The sequence below is a fragment of the Aquarana catesbeiana genome, linkage group LG10, assembly GCF_042186555.1.
Source record: "Aquarana catesbeiana isolate 2022-GZ linkage group LG10, ASM4218655v1, whole genome shotgun sequence".
In the NCBI taxonomy this organism is placed as follows: Eukaryota; Metazoa; Chordata; class Amphibia; order Anura; family Ranidae; genus Aquarana; species Aquarana catesbeiana.
This window is the reverse complement of record NC_133333.1, coordinates 52,665,856-52,681,374: the sequence shown is the minus strand read 5'-3', so window position 1 is coordinate 52,681,374 and position 15,519 is coordinate 52,665,856. Positions and strand designations below refer to the sequence as shown.

General features: G+C 43.3%; 1 protein-coding gene across 1 annotated transcript in view; it reads left to right on the top strand.

Moving 5' to 3' along the window:
* Positions 1–12,718, top strand: part of LOC141110686 (interferon regulatory factor 3-like) — a 50,298-nt gene extending 37,580 nt beyond the window's left edge. Inside the window, exons 9-10 of the mRNA XM_073602185.1 lie at positions 1,769–1,887; positions 9,988–12,718. Of these exons, the coding sequence (XP_073458286.1) occupies positions 1,769–1,887; positions 9,988–10,164 (296 nt within the window). The 3' untranslated portion in view covers positions 10,165–12,718. The remainder of the gene's footprint in view (positions 1–1,768; positions 1,888–9,987) is intronic.
* Positions 12,719–15,519: the final 2,801 nt, after the last annotated feature.

Genomic DNA, 15,519 nt, shown 5'->3' with positions numbered 1-15,519 from the left:
ATCATTGGTGAAGTCGGAGGAATAGTGTGCCATCATTGGTATTAGTGTGAGGAATAGTGCTTTGTATCAGTGGGAGAAATCGTACCCCAAAGGCAAACAAAGGGCCGCATCTGGTCCGTGAGCTATGGTTTGGAGAACAGTGGTCTAATATGTTGGTGTTTGATCGGTCAATATAGAGGAAAAACGGCCACTACAACGGCCTCCAACAAATATGAATTGGTTGTTGAAATATTAATACTAAAAAATCACTTCAGCTAAGCATGCAGGCTTTTGCACTGTACAAACAGGCCAGAGGTGGACTGGAGGACAATTGCCCCCTGAGCCACTACTAATAAGATATATTGGGCTGGGGGTCTTGAGTGGAGACACTTCACCATTCAGACATTGATCAGAAAGGGGTTGCAGTCAGTGACTTACGTTGTCCATTATATTATAGCTGCCGGTTCCCTGTTCAGACCTGCTGTCACAGCTTAGCAGAAGCAAGTTTTCCAGCACTAACTTTGCGACTGTGAGATGTCATGTGACTAATGCCAAGAGCTGCAAAGAAAGCTGCAACGTGTAAAGGTGTAATGTAATAAACCAGATGTTTCACCATGCCCACCAACTACCGTAGCACTGTGGCACAGAAATCTGTTCCTACTGTGAAAGGGATGGTTGTTTGTGTTCTGTTTGCTCAACAGGCCATAGGTTTCTATCCCTCCCCAAATTAAACCCAGTGTTGGCCTTATCTCCTGAAAAATATCCACCAGCCAGGAAAACTCAACATGGCTAATCAGTTATTCTTTAATACTGCCCATATATGAATGGAAGTTCAAACTAATTGAAATTCAGGCTGCGGGTGGCCATGTTGGCTTGACAGACTTTGATGGAAAAGTTGACTGTGCTGGCTGGAAAATTGTAAGGCAAAAAGTGACTGAATTCAAACACGCTGGCAAACCAGCTGCTGACAAAGCATGTGCTTGTAATTACACTAGAAGAAATAACATTGAGCCTAGGTTCACACTGAATGCGGGTGTGAAATCGTGCAAGTTCAGCTGAACTCGCACAATTTTAAATCAGCATTTCAGTCCGACTTTGGGGCGATTTGAGAGACATCTGTGCCGGTTTATGTACAGATGTCTATTGAAATCGTCCCCAAAAGTAGTGCAGGAACTACTTTTGGGAATCGCTGTGGTGCTGCAAAGCCGATATGGATGGTGCCGTTGCCGGCAGTGGGCTCCGATTGGCATGCGATTTGACATGTCTAATCGCATGTCAAATTGGCCCAGTGTGAACGAGGGCTAAAGGTTCAGTTAACTTCTAGGCCATTCACATTGTTTCCAATTAAGCCCTAATAATGGGGCCTTTTTGGACCCCCAAAACGCATTGGATACTTTTTGGATTGTCCCCCTAACTCTTATTGGAATAAAGTTGTATCTGGATCTCTTAGCAGTAGGATGGCATGTCAGTTTCAATTGCAGTCACTGTTTGGGTATTCAGACAGCCTACAGTGCTATGGCTGTCTGGATGCAACAGAAACATTATGAAAATTTCCAAGAGCAGGAGATTCCTCCATCCCCACCGGGCTGAACAAGAGAAATTGATATGTGTATGGCTAGTCTAAGGATTCATTGAGCACAGGGTGTTTGTCCATACAAATACAAAAGTCACCTGATCAGGTTTAAATTAGGTAGGTTCAGTCGTACTGGTGACATACTGTATCTAACATGCCACATTGCTGTATTTGGGGGGGGGAAAAATCTAGTCTCTTGTTTTCTCTTCCCTTCAGAGCTGATTGAGTTCATAAATCACAAGAGGCAAGAATCTCCACAATATGACATTTGGATTTGTCTTGGGGAAATTTGGCCTGATGGCAGACCGTGGAAGAAGAAGTTAATTATGGTGCAAGTAAGTCCATTAATAATGTTACAGTGTGACCCCATGAATCTCATTGGACGAGTTTGACAGATGCTGCTGCCTGTCAAATTCTACAGCACAAATTAAAATGCAATGGCTGCACAGCAAAGCATCGGAGCCACGACATGTGTACAGCCCTGTCAGGCTGTAATGTTAGAGTTGCGGTGGGTAGCCAGGAAGCAGTAAAACCGTGGCTCGGCCACCTATTATTACCACCCCCCTGGATGCCATTGTGAAAGCACCCTTAGGGCTGTTGCACACAGGCAGGTGTAATTCCCAGCATATTTCCCCCACCCGCACAGCCCAGGTGCAGCAGTCAGTCTGTCATTAACATAAATGGCTGTGCGCTGCTGTACTTGTGTATACGGCGGTGCTGTTGTAAGCGTCAGTACAGGGTATAAGCCTATGCAAAAAGCTGAAAATGTTCATCCATACGTTGAACTTGTGTTTATGATAGCACCACCACATACACTAGTACAGCGGTGCACGACCATTCATGTTATTAACAGGCTGTATGCTAAACCTGGGCTGCCACGGTGAAGAAAATATGTTGAGAATTGCACTAAACAGGCTCAGCCAACCCACGTGCAAGTGCCCTTAGACAGTTGTCAATGAAACAAAAGATTTTTCTCTATTCCTGTTCCTGTGAAAAAAGTTTTAGATTTTCCTTTACTTTCAGTCATGGTGGCAATGGTCACCAGGGCACAGAGGCTGAATGTCCCCAGTGGGGACGCAGATAGCAATAAAAACATGACATGGGTTCTAGTCCTTTCCTACTCTATTCAAAACAAAAAGATCTTGAGGTAAACTTAATCAACTGATTAGCATAGTTGCCAACAGTGTCGAGTTGACGGGACATTCACGAATATTTGGCAAATGTCCCGGTGTGACCTTGTCCCAATCTAAGTCCCAAAAATGTTGCTTTGTCACAGACAGCTGAGCTTGCTGTGAACTGGGTGCTGCCGGGTGGGTGGGAACTGTCAACTGCGGCGCACACACACACACACTCACAGATCCCTCCTTCTACCTTCTCTGGCTTCCCCAGCTGCAGTCTTGTTCAGCAGCTCAGGGCTGTGATTGATGCAGAGAAAGGGTCAGTCGGTGCCCGCCTCCTTCATTGTAAGTGGTCTGGATTCATGAGGGGGTGTGGTCAGCCAAGGGGTGATCCCGCCTGTCACTCGGGGTGGGGGGCGGTGTGGCCAGCCTCAAGGACGATCACATGGTCTTCCTCCTGTATCTCACAAAAGTGAGTACACCCCTCACATTTTTGTATATTTTTTATTATATATTTTCATGTAACAACACTGAAGAAATTACACTTTGCTACAATGTAAAGTAGTGAGTGTACAGTTTGTATAACAGTGTACATTTGCTGTCCACTAAAAATAACCCAGCACACAGCCATTAATGTCTAAACCACTGGCAACAAAAGTGAGTACACCCCCTAAGTGAAAATGTCCAAATTGGGCCCAAAGTGTCAATATCGTCTGTGCCCACCATTATTTTCCAGTACTGCATTAACCCTCTTGGGCATGGAGTTCACCAGAGCTTTACAGGTTGCCACTGGAATCCTCTTCCACTCCTCCATGACGACATCACAGAGCTGGTGGATGTTGGAGACCTTGCTCTCCTCCACCTTCTGTTTGAGGATGCCCCACAGATCCTGAATAGGGTTTAGGTCTGGAGACATGCTTGGCCAGTCCATCACCTTTACCTCCAGTTTCTTTAGCAAGGCAGTGGTTGTCCTGGAGGTGTGTTTGGGGTCGTTATCATGTTCGAATATTGCCCTGCGGCCCAGTCTCCAAAGGGAGGGGATCATGCTCTGCTTCAGTATGTCACAATACATGTTGGAATTCATGGTTCCCTCAATGAACTGTAGCTCCCCAGTGCCGGCAGCACTCATGCAGCTCCAGACCATGACACTCCCACCACATAGTTGCCAACATTGTAAACAAATTTATAGGGACACTTTTTTGGCTGTAGGCGGGGTCTTATCATAATTAGGGGGCGGGCATGCATTTGTAAGCGTGACATAGCAAAAAAAGAAAACTGGCACGCGAGCCGGAAAGTGAGCATGGTTTATGTGAAATAGTGGGCATGGCTTATATGGGCGTGGTTCAAATTGGGGTGTAGTTAGAGTCTGAGATGAATGAGAGATGGAGAAAGAAAGGGGAAAAGAGGGAGGGAGGGAGAGAGAAAGAAGGAGGGAAGGAGAGAGAAGGAAGGAAAGAGGGATGGAGGGACAGCAGGCCCAGATCCTACACCACAATACAAATGTGTATTCCAGCGTTAAACAAACCAGCAGATAAAGATACTCCAAACACCTGGTGTTAGCGCTTCAATCATCCCAGCACCATGGTTGTTGTGGTGTCAGGATGATTGAAGCGCATTATTACAATTATTACATTGTAATATAGAATGAAATCATTCAACTCACCATAATCCAGAATCAGTGGGACCCCTGAGTGTGTCACCTGCCACGTCGCCTGCCACCAGATGCCATCAGGTGCCCCCAGCAGAGTCTGTCCTTGCATCAGGTGCCCTCGGCAGAGTCTGTCTTTACATCAGGTACCCCAGCAGAGTCCGTCCTTGCATCAGGTGCCCCCAGCAGAGTCTGTCCTTGCATCAGGTGCCCCCAGCAGAGTCTGTCCTTGCATCAGGTGCCCCCAGCAGAGTCTGTCCTTGCATCAGGTGCCCCCAGCAGAGTCTGTCCTTACATCAGGTGCCCCCAGCACAGTCCGTCCTTGCATCAAGTGCCCCCAGCAGAGTCTGTCCTTGCATCAGGTGCCCCCAGCAGAGTCTGTCCTTGCATCAAGTGCCCCCAACAGAGTCCGTCCTTGCATCAGGTGCCCCCAGCAGAGTCTGTCCTTACATCTGGTGTCCCCAGTGGAGCCTCAGTCCTTACATCAGTGTCCCCAGCCTCAGTCCTTACACCAGTGTCCCAAGCAGAGCCATAGTTACCCCCCTGTACATAGTTACCCCCCTCCCCCTGTACATAGTTACCCCTCTCCCCCTAGTTACCCCCCTGTACATAGTTAACCCCCCTGTACATAGTTACCCCCTGTGTATAGTTACCCCCTGTGCATAGTTACCCCCCTATACATAGTAACCCCCCCGGTACATAGTTACCCCCTGTACATAGTTACCCCCCCTGTACATAGTTACCCACCCTGTATATAGTAACCCCCCATACATAGTAACCCCCCCCCTGTACATAGTTACATCACTGGCCCGGGCTGTACACTGAGAGGGACAACGGCAGAGCAAACTCCACAAGCGGCGCCATGTGTTCAGTGGAGAGGGGAGGGGCTGATCCGTGCAGCTAACCCCAGCTTCAGAATTGTGAAGAGAGAAGCCGATTCATTGGCTGTACGGATCGAGCCCCCTGCCCTCTCCACTGAACACAAGGGGAAGAGATCTTGCGGCGGCGGCCATTTTGTTGCAGCCAGGAGCCAGTTCAACATCTGCAGAGCCAAACATTCCCGATTTCCCTCGACAAAAAGGCAAAATCCCGAATCGGGACAGCCTCCGATCGAGGTGAGGGTCCCAAAATCAGGATTGTGCCGGGAAAAGCGGGACTGTTGGCAACTATGCCACCACCAAGCTTGACTGCAGGCAAGACACACTTGTCTTTGTACTTCTCACCTGGTTGCCGCCACACACGCTTGACACCATCTGAACCAAATAAGTTTATCTTGGTCTCATCAGACCACAGGACATGGTTCCAGTAATCCATGTCCTTAGTCTGCTTGTCTTCAGCAAACTGTTTGCCGGCTTTCTTGTGCATCATCTTTAGAAGCAGCTTCCTTCGGGGATGACAGCCATGCAGACCAATTTGATGCAGTGTGCGGCGTATGGTCTGAGCACTGACAGGCTGACCCCCCCACCCCTTCAACCTCTGCAGCAATGCTGGCAGCACTCATACGTCTATTTCCCAAAGACAACCTCTGGACATGACGCTGAGCTTGTGCACTCAACTTCTTTGGTCGACCATGGCGAGGCCTGTTCTGTGTGGAACTTGGTCTTGTTAAACCGCTGTATGGTCTTGGCCACTGTGCTGCAGCTCAGTTTCAGGGTCTTGGCAATCTACTTATAGCCTAGGCCATCTTTATGTAGAGCAGCAATTCTTTTTTTTCAGATCCTCAGAGTTCTTTGCCATGAAGTGCCATGTTGAACTTCCAGTGACCAGTATGAGAGAGTGAGAGCGATAAAGCCAAACTTAACACACCTGCTCCCCATTCACACCTGACACCTTGTAACATTAATGAGTCACATGACACCGGGGAGGGAAAATGGCTAATTGGGCTCAATTTGGACATTTTCACTTAGGGTTGTACTCACTTTTGTTGCCAACGGTTTAGACATTAATGGCTGTGTGTTGAGTTATTTTGAGGGGACAGCAAATTTACACTGTTATACAAGCTGTGCACTCACTACTTTACATTGTAGCAAAGTGTCATTTCTTCAGTGTTCTTACATGAAAAGGTATAATAAAATATTTACAAAAATGTGAGGGGTGTACTCACTTTTGTTAGATACTGTATGTGTGAGGTAGAGAGCCACATGTAGGTAAGTCAATGTGGCGGCAGAGTGCTGAAATATTTGTAGGATGGCTGCAACTTTTTTGTCTTTGCCCATAATGAATGCCCCATCCCTAATTAACCGCTTGCCGACCGCCGCATTTATATATATGTCGACACAATGGCACGGACAGGCAAATGGGCGTACAGGTACGTCCCTTTAAATTTGCCGCTGTGCCATCGCATGCGCACCGCGGCAAGCTCCGTGAGTGTGATCGCGGGTCCCGCGGACTCTATGTCCGAGGGGATACCCGCGATCGTCTCACGGAGGGGAAGAACGGGGAAATGCTGATGTAAACAAGCATTTCTCCGTTCTGCCTAGTGACAGGACACTGATCACAACTCCCTGTAATCGGGAGTGGTGATCAGTGTTGTGTCACACATAGCCACGCCCCCCCACAGTTAGAATCACTCCCTAGGACACACTTAACCCCTACAGCGCCACCTAGTGTTAACCCCTTCACTGCCAGTCACATTTACACAGTAATCAATGCATTTTTAATCGCACTGATCTCTGTATAAATGTGAATGGTCCCAAAATAGCGCCAAAAGTGTCCGCCATAATGTCGCAGTCACGATAAAAATCGCTGATCACCGCCATTACTGGTACAAAAAAATTATTAATAAAAATGCCATAAAACTATCCCCTATTTTGTAGACGCTATAACTTTTGCGCAAACCAATCAATAAACGCTTATTGCGATTTTTTTTACAAAAATATGTAGAAGAATACGTATCGGCCTAAACTGAGGGAAAAAAATGTTTTTTTATATATTTGTTGGGGATATTTATTATAGAAAAAAGTAAAAAATAATGCGTTTTTTTCAAAATTGTCGCTTTTTTTTGTTTATAGCGCAAAAAATTAAAACCGCAGAGGTGATCAAATACCACCAAAAGAAAGCTCTATTTGTGGGGAAAAAAGGACGTCAATTTTGTTTGGGAGCCACATCGCACGACCGCACAATTGTCAGTTAAAGCAACGCAGTGCCGAATCGCAAAAAGTGCTCTGGTCTTTGGCCAGCCAAATGGTCCGGGGCTTAAGTGGTTAACCACTTGCAGATCGGCCGCAGTACATATACTGTGGCAGGTTATTGCGCGAACCTAATCTTTTCTCTTTTATTTTACAAAACTTGTCATATAAAATAAAATTTCTTCATAAATTTAAGCCAAAATGTATTCTGCCCTACGAGCCAAACGGTCTTTGACATATGTCCCTGCCCCATCCTCCCCATCAGGCTCAAAGATCCATTCGACTCCAGACCTAGCAAAAGTCTTTAGAGATTTCTATTCTACACTTTACAACCTAGACCCTACCTCACCTTCCTCTCCAAGCTTGACAAAGTTGTCGGATATGTCTAAATACGTGCAAGAAGCAAATCTCCCTATGCTTGATGAGGAGGAGAAAAACTCGCTATCCCAACCTATTTCAGTGGAAGAATTTTCTGCTGCTATAGCCTCTATCAAACCGCGAAAAGCCCCGGATGGTTTTACCAGAACCTGCTATAAGATCTTCCAAACTATCCTTGCTCCCCATTTTACTAAGGCCTTTAATGCCATTACTGAAGACAAACAATTTCAACCAGACTTGTTACGTGCTAGCATATCGGTCATCCCCAAGCCAGGCAAAGATCCCTTATGCCTCGTACACACGGTCGGATTTTCCGACATAAAATGTTTGATAGGAGCTTGTTGTCGGAAATTCTGACCATGTGTAGGCTCCATCGGACATTTTCCATCGTAATTTCCGTCACACAAAATTTGAGATCTGAATCTCAAAATTTCCAACAACAAAATCCGTTGTCTTAAATTCCGATCGTGTGTACACAATTCCGACGCACAAAGTTCAACGCATGCTCAGAATCAAGCAGAAGAGCTGCACTGGCTATTGAACTTCATTTGTCTCAGCTCGTCGTACGTGTTATACGTCACCGCGTTCTTGATGTTTGGAATTTCCGGCAAGATTTGTGTGACCGTGTGTATGCAAGACAAGTTTGAGCCAACATCCGTCAGAAAAAATCCATGGATTTTGTTGTCGGAATGTCCGATCGTATGTACAGGGCATTACTGTGTGCAAGTTACAGACCGATATCACTTTTGAACTGTGATGTAAAACTTTTTACTAAAATCCTGGCTACGAGATTGACCGCTCTGTTGCCATGCATTTTTTCTTTAGTAAATATAACAAAAATAAAATACTGCACTATCTGTAAAACAAAAGTAATTTACACTGATGTAAAAAATTTAAATAAAAAAAATCTCTGCTGCAACTTCATGTGAGGACACACACAATATCATACAAAATTAAAAATTCAAGCTGCACTGATTGGTAATTAATAATCTAAGTGATACCTTAAATTTGTGACACATAAACAAATTTATATGTAACCTGTGAAAATAAATTTTGATAATACAAAATGATGCAATTGGTGAAAAAGTCACTATTTAATCCTCAATGGAAAAAGAACCAAAAAAAGAGTGCATGTGTTGAAAGTGGTACATCAATGTATTCCTCCGCAGTGGCACACAAACAAAACACCACCGGAAAAGTGAAAAGAGAAATGGGATAGTGCCTCCACCTCTGCACACACTGCTGCTTACCAGCTGTAAATGATCTCCTGTTACAGGAGATCAGATACGCTTGTGGCTTATTACCCCGCCTGGGGTCTCTGTGTTGTGCACCAATGCTCCCATCGTCCTCACCAATGAATATCCTCATACACAAATGCATTCAATAGGTCCCCATGGAAAGACAATAAAGGCTTGCATAGTGTAAATCCTGGGTGCAGGGATTCATTGGTAGGGTCTGGTCATGGTGCTCAGATGCTGCTCATATTGTCTGAATGTTTCACACTGGTCTAATAGGGGGACATATTGGACCGCGGGAGTAAACCTCTCTTCACTGTCAGTGACACATGGCGTTTGTTTTTCTTACACTGATGACATCGGTGGGTGGCAGAGGGGAATTCAGCACACTTTATAGAGTTTTCCTCCCAATTCCTGATGCATTTCCAGAACAGGAAGTATAGAACAATTTCCCAAACGGAACAAAAACCTACACTCATATTTTCAAATAGGTGCTCCTTAGAAACACATGATATTTTTTCTTAAAGGGCTAGCAGACAGGTAAGTGGTAAGAGTGAAGACCCGTTTACACCACTTTCAGAGTGGGAGACGCACTTTTACTTGCATTTTCCGCAGTGCAAGTGAATACAAGTGTCAGCTTCAGGCAAGCGCAGGTGTCATTATTTCTTAATGGCACTCCCATGTATCTCACAATCGTAGCTGCATTCACAGCCACCAAGACGCACTGCAGTATCATGTGGTTTGGTGTGACGCGATTGTAAAGTTGCACATGCCATACTTTTTTCACGTTCCCGCACATTTGGAAGCCCATTGAAATGAATAGTCTGTCAAAAACGTGCCCATTATGGTGTGAACGTGCTCTAAATATGGAGGGATTTTTTTAAAGCACAGATTACAAATTCATGTTGGAATGTTCATTGTTTCCTAGATCACACCGATATCAATGCAGCTACTTCATGAGCTGAGTTACAGCACCGGAGCCTCATCACTACGCAGCAATGAGATCAACTTGCAGATCTCTGACTCGCTGTCCTCCTCTCTGCGTAGCACAAGTGATATACTGAGTTTCCTGAAGGAGTTTGAGGAACGGATGGACTGCGCTTAACAGACAATGCAGAACTCAGTGCCTTGGGCCTACTTGAAACAGGAAATTGGAATCTGTATATGTCATGAACCTTAAACTATGCCCTGCATGTGTATAAAGGACAGCAAGGGAGCCTCCTTTAGCTACTGAGCTAAACAAAGTGTCTGAGTGAAATTATCCCTTTAGCTTACCTTTGGTAGTTTTTAAATGTTGACATTTCAAGTGTTGTTAAAAAAGTACAAAAGACACTAAGGGGTGTATTTTTAAAAAAATAATGTGCATTGCTGTTCGTTCATCAAAACTGCATGAAAATTTGTTGTGTGTGAATGGGGCAAAATCAAATGTTTTCAGGCTATTTCTGCAGATCAGAAGTGTGAATGAGGAACATACCATATTATGACCACTAGATGGAGCTGAGGAACACACTCATTACTTATGATAATCAGTGCCATCTAGTGGCCATAATGCTACATTTACCCCATTTACACATTCTTGATCTGCAGAGAATATAACCTGAGAACATTCAATTTGCCCCATTTGCACAGAACAAATTTACATAAAGTTTTGATGGACAAACTTTTTAATAAATACATCCCTAAGTATCCATGTCATATATGTTGTATAACAATACATTTAACTGTGGTCTCGGTACAAATGTTCTTTGCTGAATTGCAACTTGAATTATTACACTGTATTGGGAGCAATGGGAGGAACTGTATTCTAAGCTAAAGGACTTTGGTGAGAAGCTGGAAGAAACAATTCAAAAGCCATGAATAGAATGAACAATCGGACTAGCTGATATGCAGATATTGACACCCAGTCCTGGGTAGTTATGTTTTAACTACTTCAGCTCTTGTATCCATATATTCCTAATGGACCAGAGCTATTTTTCTACTTCTGCCATTGGCCTGTTTATTTGGCAATAACTTTCCATTACTTAGGATAAGAAAGTAATATATACAATTGTCTTTTTGGGGGGGGGACTAGGCTTTTTTTTTTTTTTTTTTTTACAATTGTTTTACAAAATTTATTTTATGTTATATGGAACCTATAGACAAATATTTGACCATTGTTAGTTTTTTTTTTTTAAGTACTTTTGCTGTAAATAAAAAATAAACATTTCATTCTATAATTTGCCCTGTTTAAAATAACACTAAAATGTTTATTGTACAAAACATGACAAAGTTATTTGCAAATGAAAAAAGGTATTGTTTTTCAACTTTGCACATTTTTTTGTTATATGACACTGAAAAAAGTAACAAACAAAACTAATGAAAACAAATAAATGTTAATGGTAAAAAAACAGGAATAACAAAAAAAAAAAATCTGCAGAAAAATGAATAGTTTATAGAAGGGGAGAAAGGAGTTATATAGGGCTGATTAGATTTAATTAAGGGTTAATAAGGTGCTGTCTTTTCTTGTGTTTATATTGGTGCACCGTTAAAGTCCCTTTGATAAGGGTTAATACAGGGTTATAATATATATTAAAAAAAAAATAACTTGTAAGTTGTAACAATTTAACTATTGTCATATGATCAAAGATCTCCACAGAAATAGTAAATTCAATGAAATACTAGATTGTTTTTACTTGGTGACTATCTGCAGATGTAATTTTTCACTAGAGTGGATGCATTTTGTCTGCCATACCTGATGTGTAATGCAAAGCAATAAAAACATATTTTGGAATTTAACTGCAAAAAAAAAAAAAAAAGTTTTTAGGATGCATCTCTTATGCCCAGCTGGTAATCACCAATGACAGTGGTGCAGGGGCAGTGACAGGGGGAGAGAAGCCGGGAATAAGAGATTTAGCAGTTTATATTTACTAAAATAATTGCACTTCCATGTTCTGTGTACTGTGGAAGACCAGATGTAGTGAATGCAGGCTCCTGGGTACTTTAAAATAAAAAGTTGCTTATTTTGCAAACGTGACCTACTCTTTGGCACTGCCCCCCTCAAGATTTACTGTTTTATTTGGAGGACTGAGAACACCCTGTAAGTGCAAGATGTCATGAAACTGCTCCCTGATGGGGCATCAATATGACATCCTATACTTATATACATTGCTGTAGAAAGTGGGGCTGACTTTAGAGTCCCTTATGCTCCTGGATAATCTGCACAAAGAAATTGTTAACCCCCTCCTGATTGCAAGTGAAGATTCAGGCTGGGTTCACACTGCAGCACACTCTGGCTCACAGCAGGAATCCGGTGTGTCCCCATTCACCATTTCAGGTCCGATTTGAGCCCAAATTTTGGTCTGAATTTGGATCTGAAACGGACCAGAAGACGCACAGGACTTCTGTGCAATTTGCACCGGAGTCGCTGCGGAGATGTGTAAATGGCTTCATAGAGAGCTGGTCACAATCTCCTCCTATGTGAATTGGATGTGGGAAAACCTGCATCCGTATCGCAACAGTGTGAACCCAGGATCAGATTCCTACAAATGCTGATTCCTGGATGGACCTCTTGTGCTGTACTGCCAGGTTACCTTTTACTGTGTAATATGTGCTTGTCATAACCAAAATTAAATGGAAATGGTACATTGATTTACAGTACAATCAATAAATGTTTTACCAAATACTGTGTGCGTATTGATTACATATATTGTGGGATCAGTGCAGCTAGTGTAATTACCTGAATTCTGTCTTTATACTGGGTTATCACACACCACTTAAATCAGCCTTGTAATGTTGGTCCGTACTCTACGGAACGGCCTCTCTACCTTTTCCACAACAAGGAACTCTTGAAATAACTTTTTGGTCTCCCCTGCTAATAAATACAATGTCTACAGTTCACTGTTTATCATCATGGTGATCAGTGGGAAGAATGCTCCTTACATTGGTGATCAGTGGGAAGAACGCTCCTTACCATAGGTGTGCGCAGCCTCTTGCATTAGGGTGTGCACCCCAAAGCTCAAATACATATGCATGTGTATATGTACTGATGGTGTCAGTAGGGCAGTGGACAGTGTCATTAGTTTTATTTTATTTTTAAATAAATTATTTTATTTTGTAACATTTTTTTTGGGGATGAAATATCAGTGGTCTAAACAGGGGGGAATATGTACCACACAAGGTGATTAGGGTGTGCCCAGGCACACCTGGCACACCCTGTGCGCACGCCTATGCTCCTTACATTGGTGATCAGTGAGAAAAATGCTCCTTACATTGGTGATCAGTGAGAAGAATGTTCCTTACATTGGTGATCAGTGAGAAGAATGTTCCTTACATTGGTGATCAGTGGGAAAAATGTTCCTTACATTGGTGATCAGTGGGAAGAATGTTCCTTACATTGGTGATCAGTGGGAAGAATGTTCCTTACATTGGTGATCAGTGGGAAAAATGTTCCTTACATTGGTGATCAGTGGGAAAAATGTTCCTTACATTGGTGATCAGTGAGAAGAATGTTCCTTACATTGGTGATCAGTGGGAAGAATGCTCCTTACATTGGTGATCAGTGAGAAGAATGTTCCTTACATTGGTGATCAGTGGGAAGAATGTTCCTTACATTGGTGATCAGTGAGAAGAATGTTCCTTACATTGGTGATCAGTGAGAAGAATGCTCCTTACATTGGTGATCAGTGAGAAGAATGTTCCTTACATTGGTGATCAGTGGGAAGAATGCTCCTTACATTGGTGGTCAGTGAGAAGAATGTTCCTTACATTGGTGATCAGTGGGAAGAATGCTCCTTACATTGGTGGTCAGTGGGAAGAATGCTCCTTACATTGGTAGTCAGTGAGTGAAATGCTCCTCTTACACATAACTAAAAAGATCATTGGTGTCATAGGTTACAAATCTGAGAGGAAGAAATCGCCCATTGTTCAAGGAACCACCAAGCATCTTCTGGAGGAGCCCTGGTTGAAAAAAATCTGTTATAGGAGGATGATTGGCAGAAGTCCTACGTTGGGTTTACAAGAAGAGAGAGGAGATCTTGTTTGTTTATAGTCCATAGAGTAGGTAAGCATAGCTCCCAACTGTCCCTGATTTCGAGGGACTGTCCCTGATTTCGAGGGACTGTCCCTGATTTGGAACAATGTCCCTCTGTCCCTCATTCCTCCTTATTTGTCCTTCATTTTGGTCTGATATATATAGTTGTATATAAAATGCACTTTTTATCTATCAAAAAGTATTTTCCAGTGCTAAACCTTTCATCTTTAATCTTCTAAATTACTGCATTTGTAAATTCCAAAAGCCAATATAAAGGAATAGTAGTGGTAAAAAAGCACTTGTGGGTTTAACCAATCTTGTTTTTTTGTACAATTCTCCTTTAAGGGGCGTGGCAAGGAATGTGGCCTATGCCTGCGTACTTTTGCTGATAGGTGTCCCTCATTCCCATCTCAAAAAGTTGGGAGGTATGGGTAAGAGCCAGGGCAGTAACATAATTAATATTAGACCAAAGATATGGCATGAGGCAGGGCAATGTCACAGAGTCTACAAAACGTCAGCCTTTCAGAAATCACCATCCCTATGCTACACAGGTATGAAATCCAGCATTCTTTGATACATGTTGGCAGGCAAAACCTTTTCTATATACAGGCTTCGTCTGCAAATTATACTGTTTGGCTGGAATTCATACCTCCCAACTTTTTGAGATAGGAATGAGGGGCACCTATTAGTAAGGAAACCCCTATGCCCCCAAAAAATGATTAGTTACACCACAAGTGCTTTTTACCACTGCTATTCCTTTATATTGTTTTTGAAACTTACAAACAGCAATTTTGAAATTGAATGAAAGTTTTAGCACTGGGAAACATTTTTTGAGAGATAAATAGTGCATTTTATTTACAACTATATAGATCAGATCAAAATGAGGAGGAAAGAGGGACAGAGGGATATTTTTACAAATCAGGGATAGTCCCTCGATATCAGGGACAGTTGGGAGCTATGGAATTACCATTGTCCAGGGTTAGGCAACTTTAAAGAGGTGTAATTTTACCTGAACAACATGGAAGAAGTCAAAGATCACCTGGCACAGTGTCGCCTCCTCACACCTGCCGTACTAGCATGTAGCAATCGTGTGCATTACACGGCAATGATGGTTTAAATCAGGTGGTGAGGAGGAAACATGTCGCCTCTTCACCACCTGTCAAACACACTCGGATCGCTTTTCAGCAGAGCTGCACTTGTGAATGAGTCCTTAGTTGCCTTCGGCAGCGGCACTCTTAGGGCTCGTTCACACGTAAAGTTGGGGAGGGGGGTGGTAAAACCCTGCAGTTGAGGCATGGTTTTACCACCCCCAATCCCAAACTCCCTTAGCTGCTGAGGCAGCAGCCAAAGGAGTACACATGTCGCAAAAGCTGTTGCTTTTAGTGGGTGCTACCACCTGCCAATCGCGACCCATTCAAGTAAATGGGGCCATTGTGTAAGCACCCCGCAACT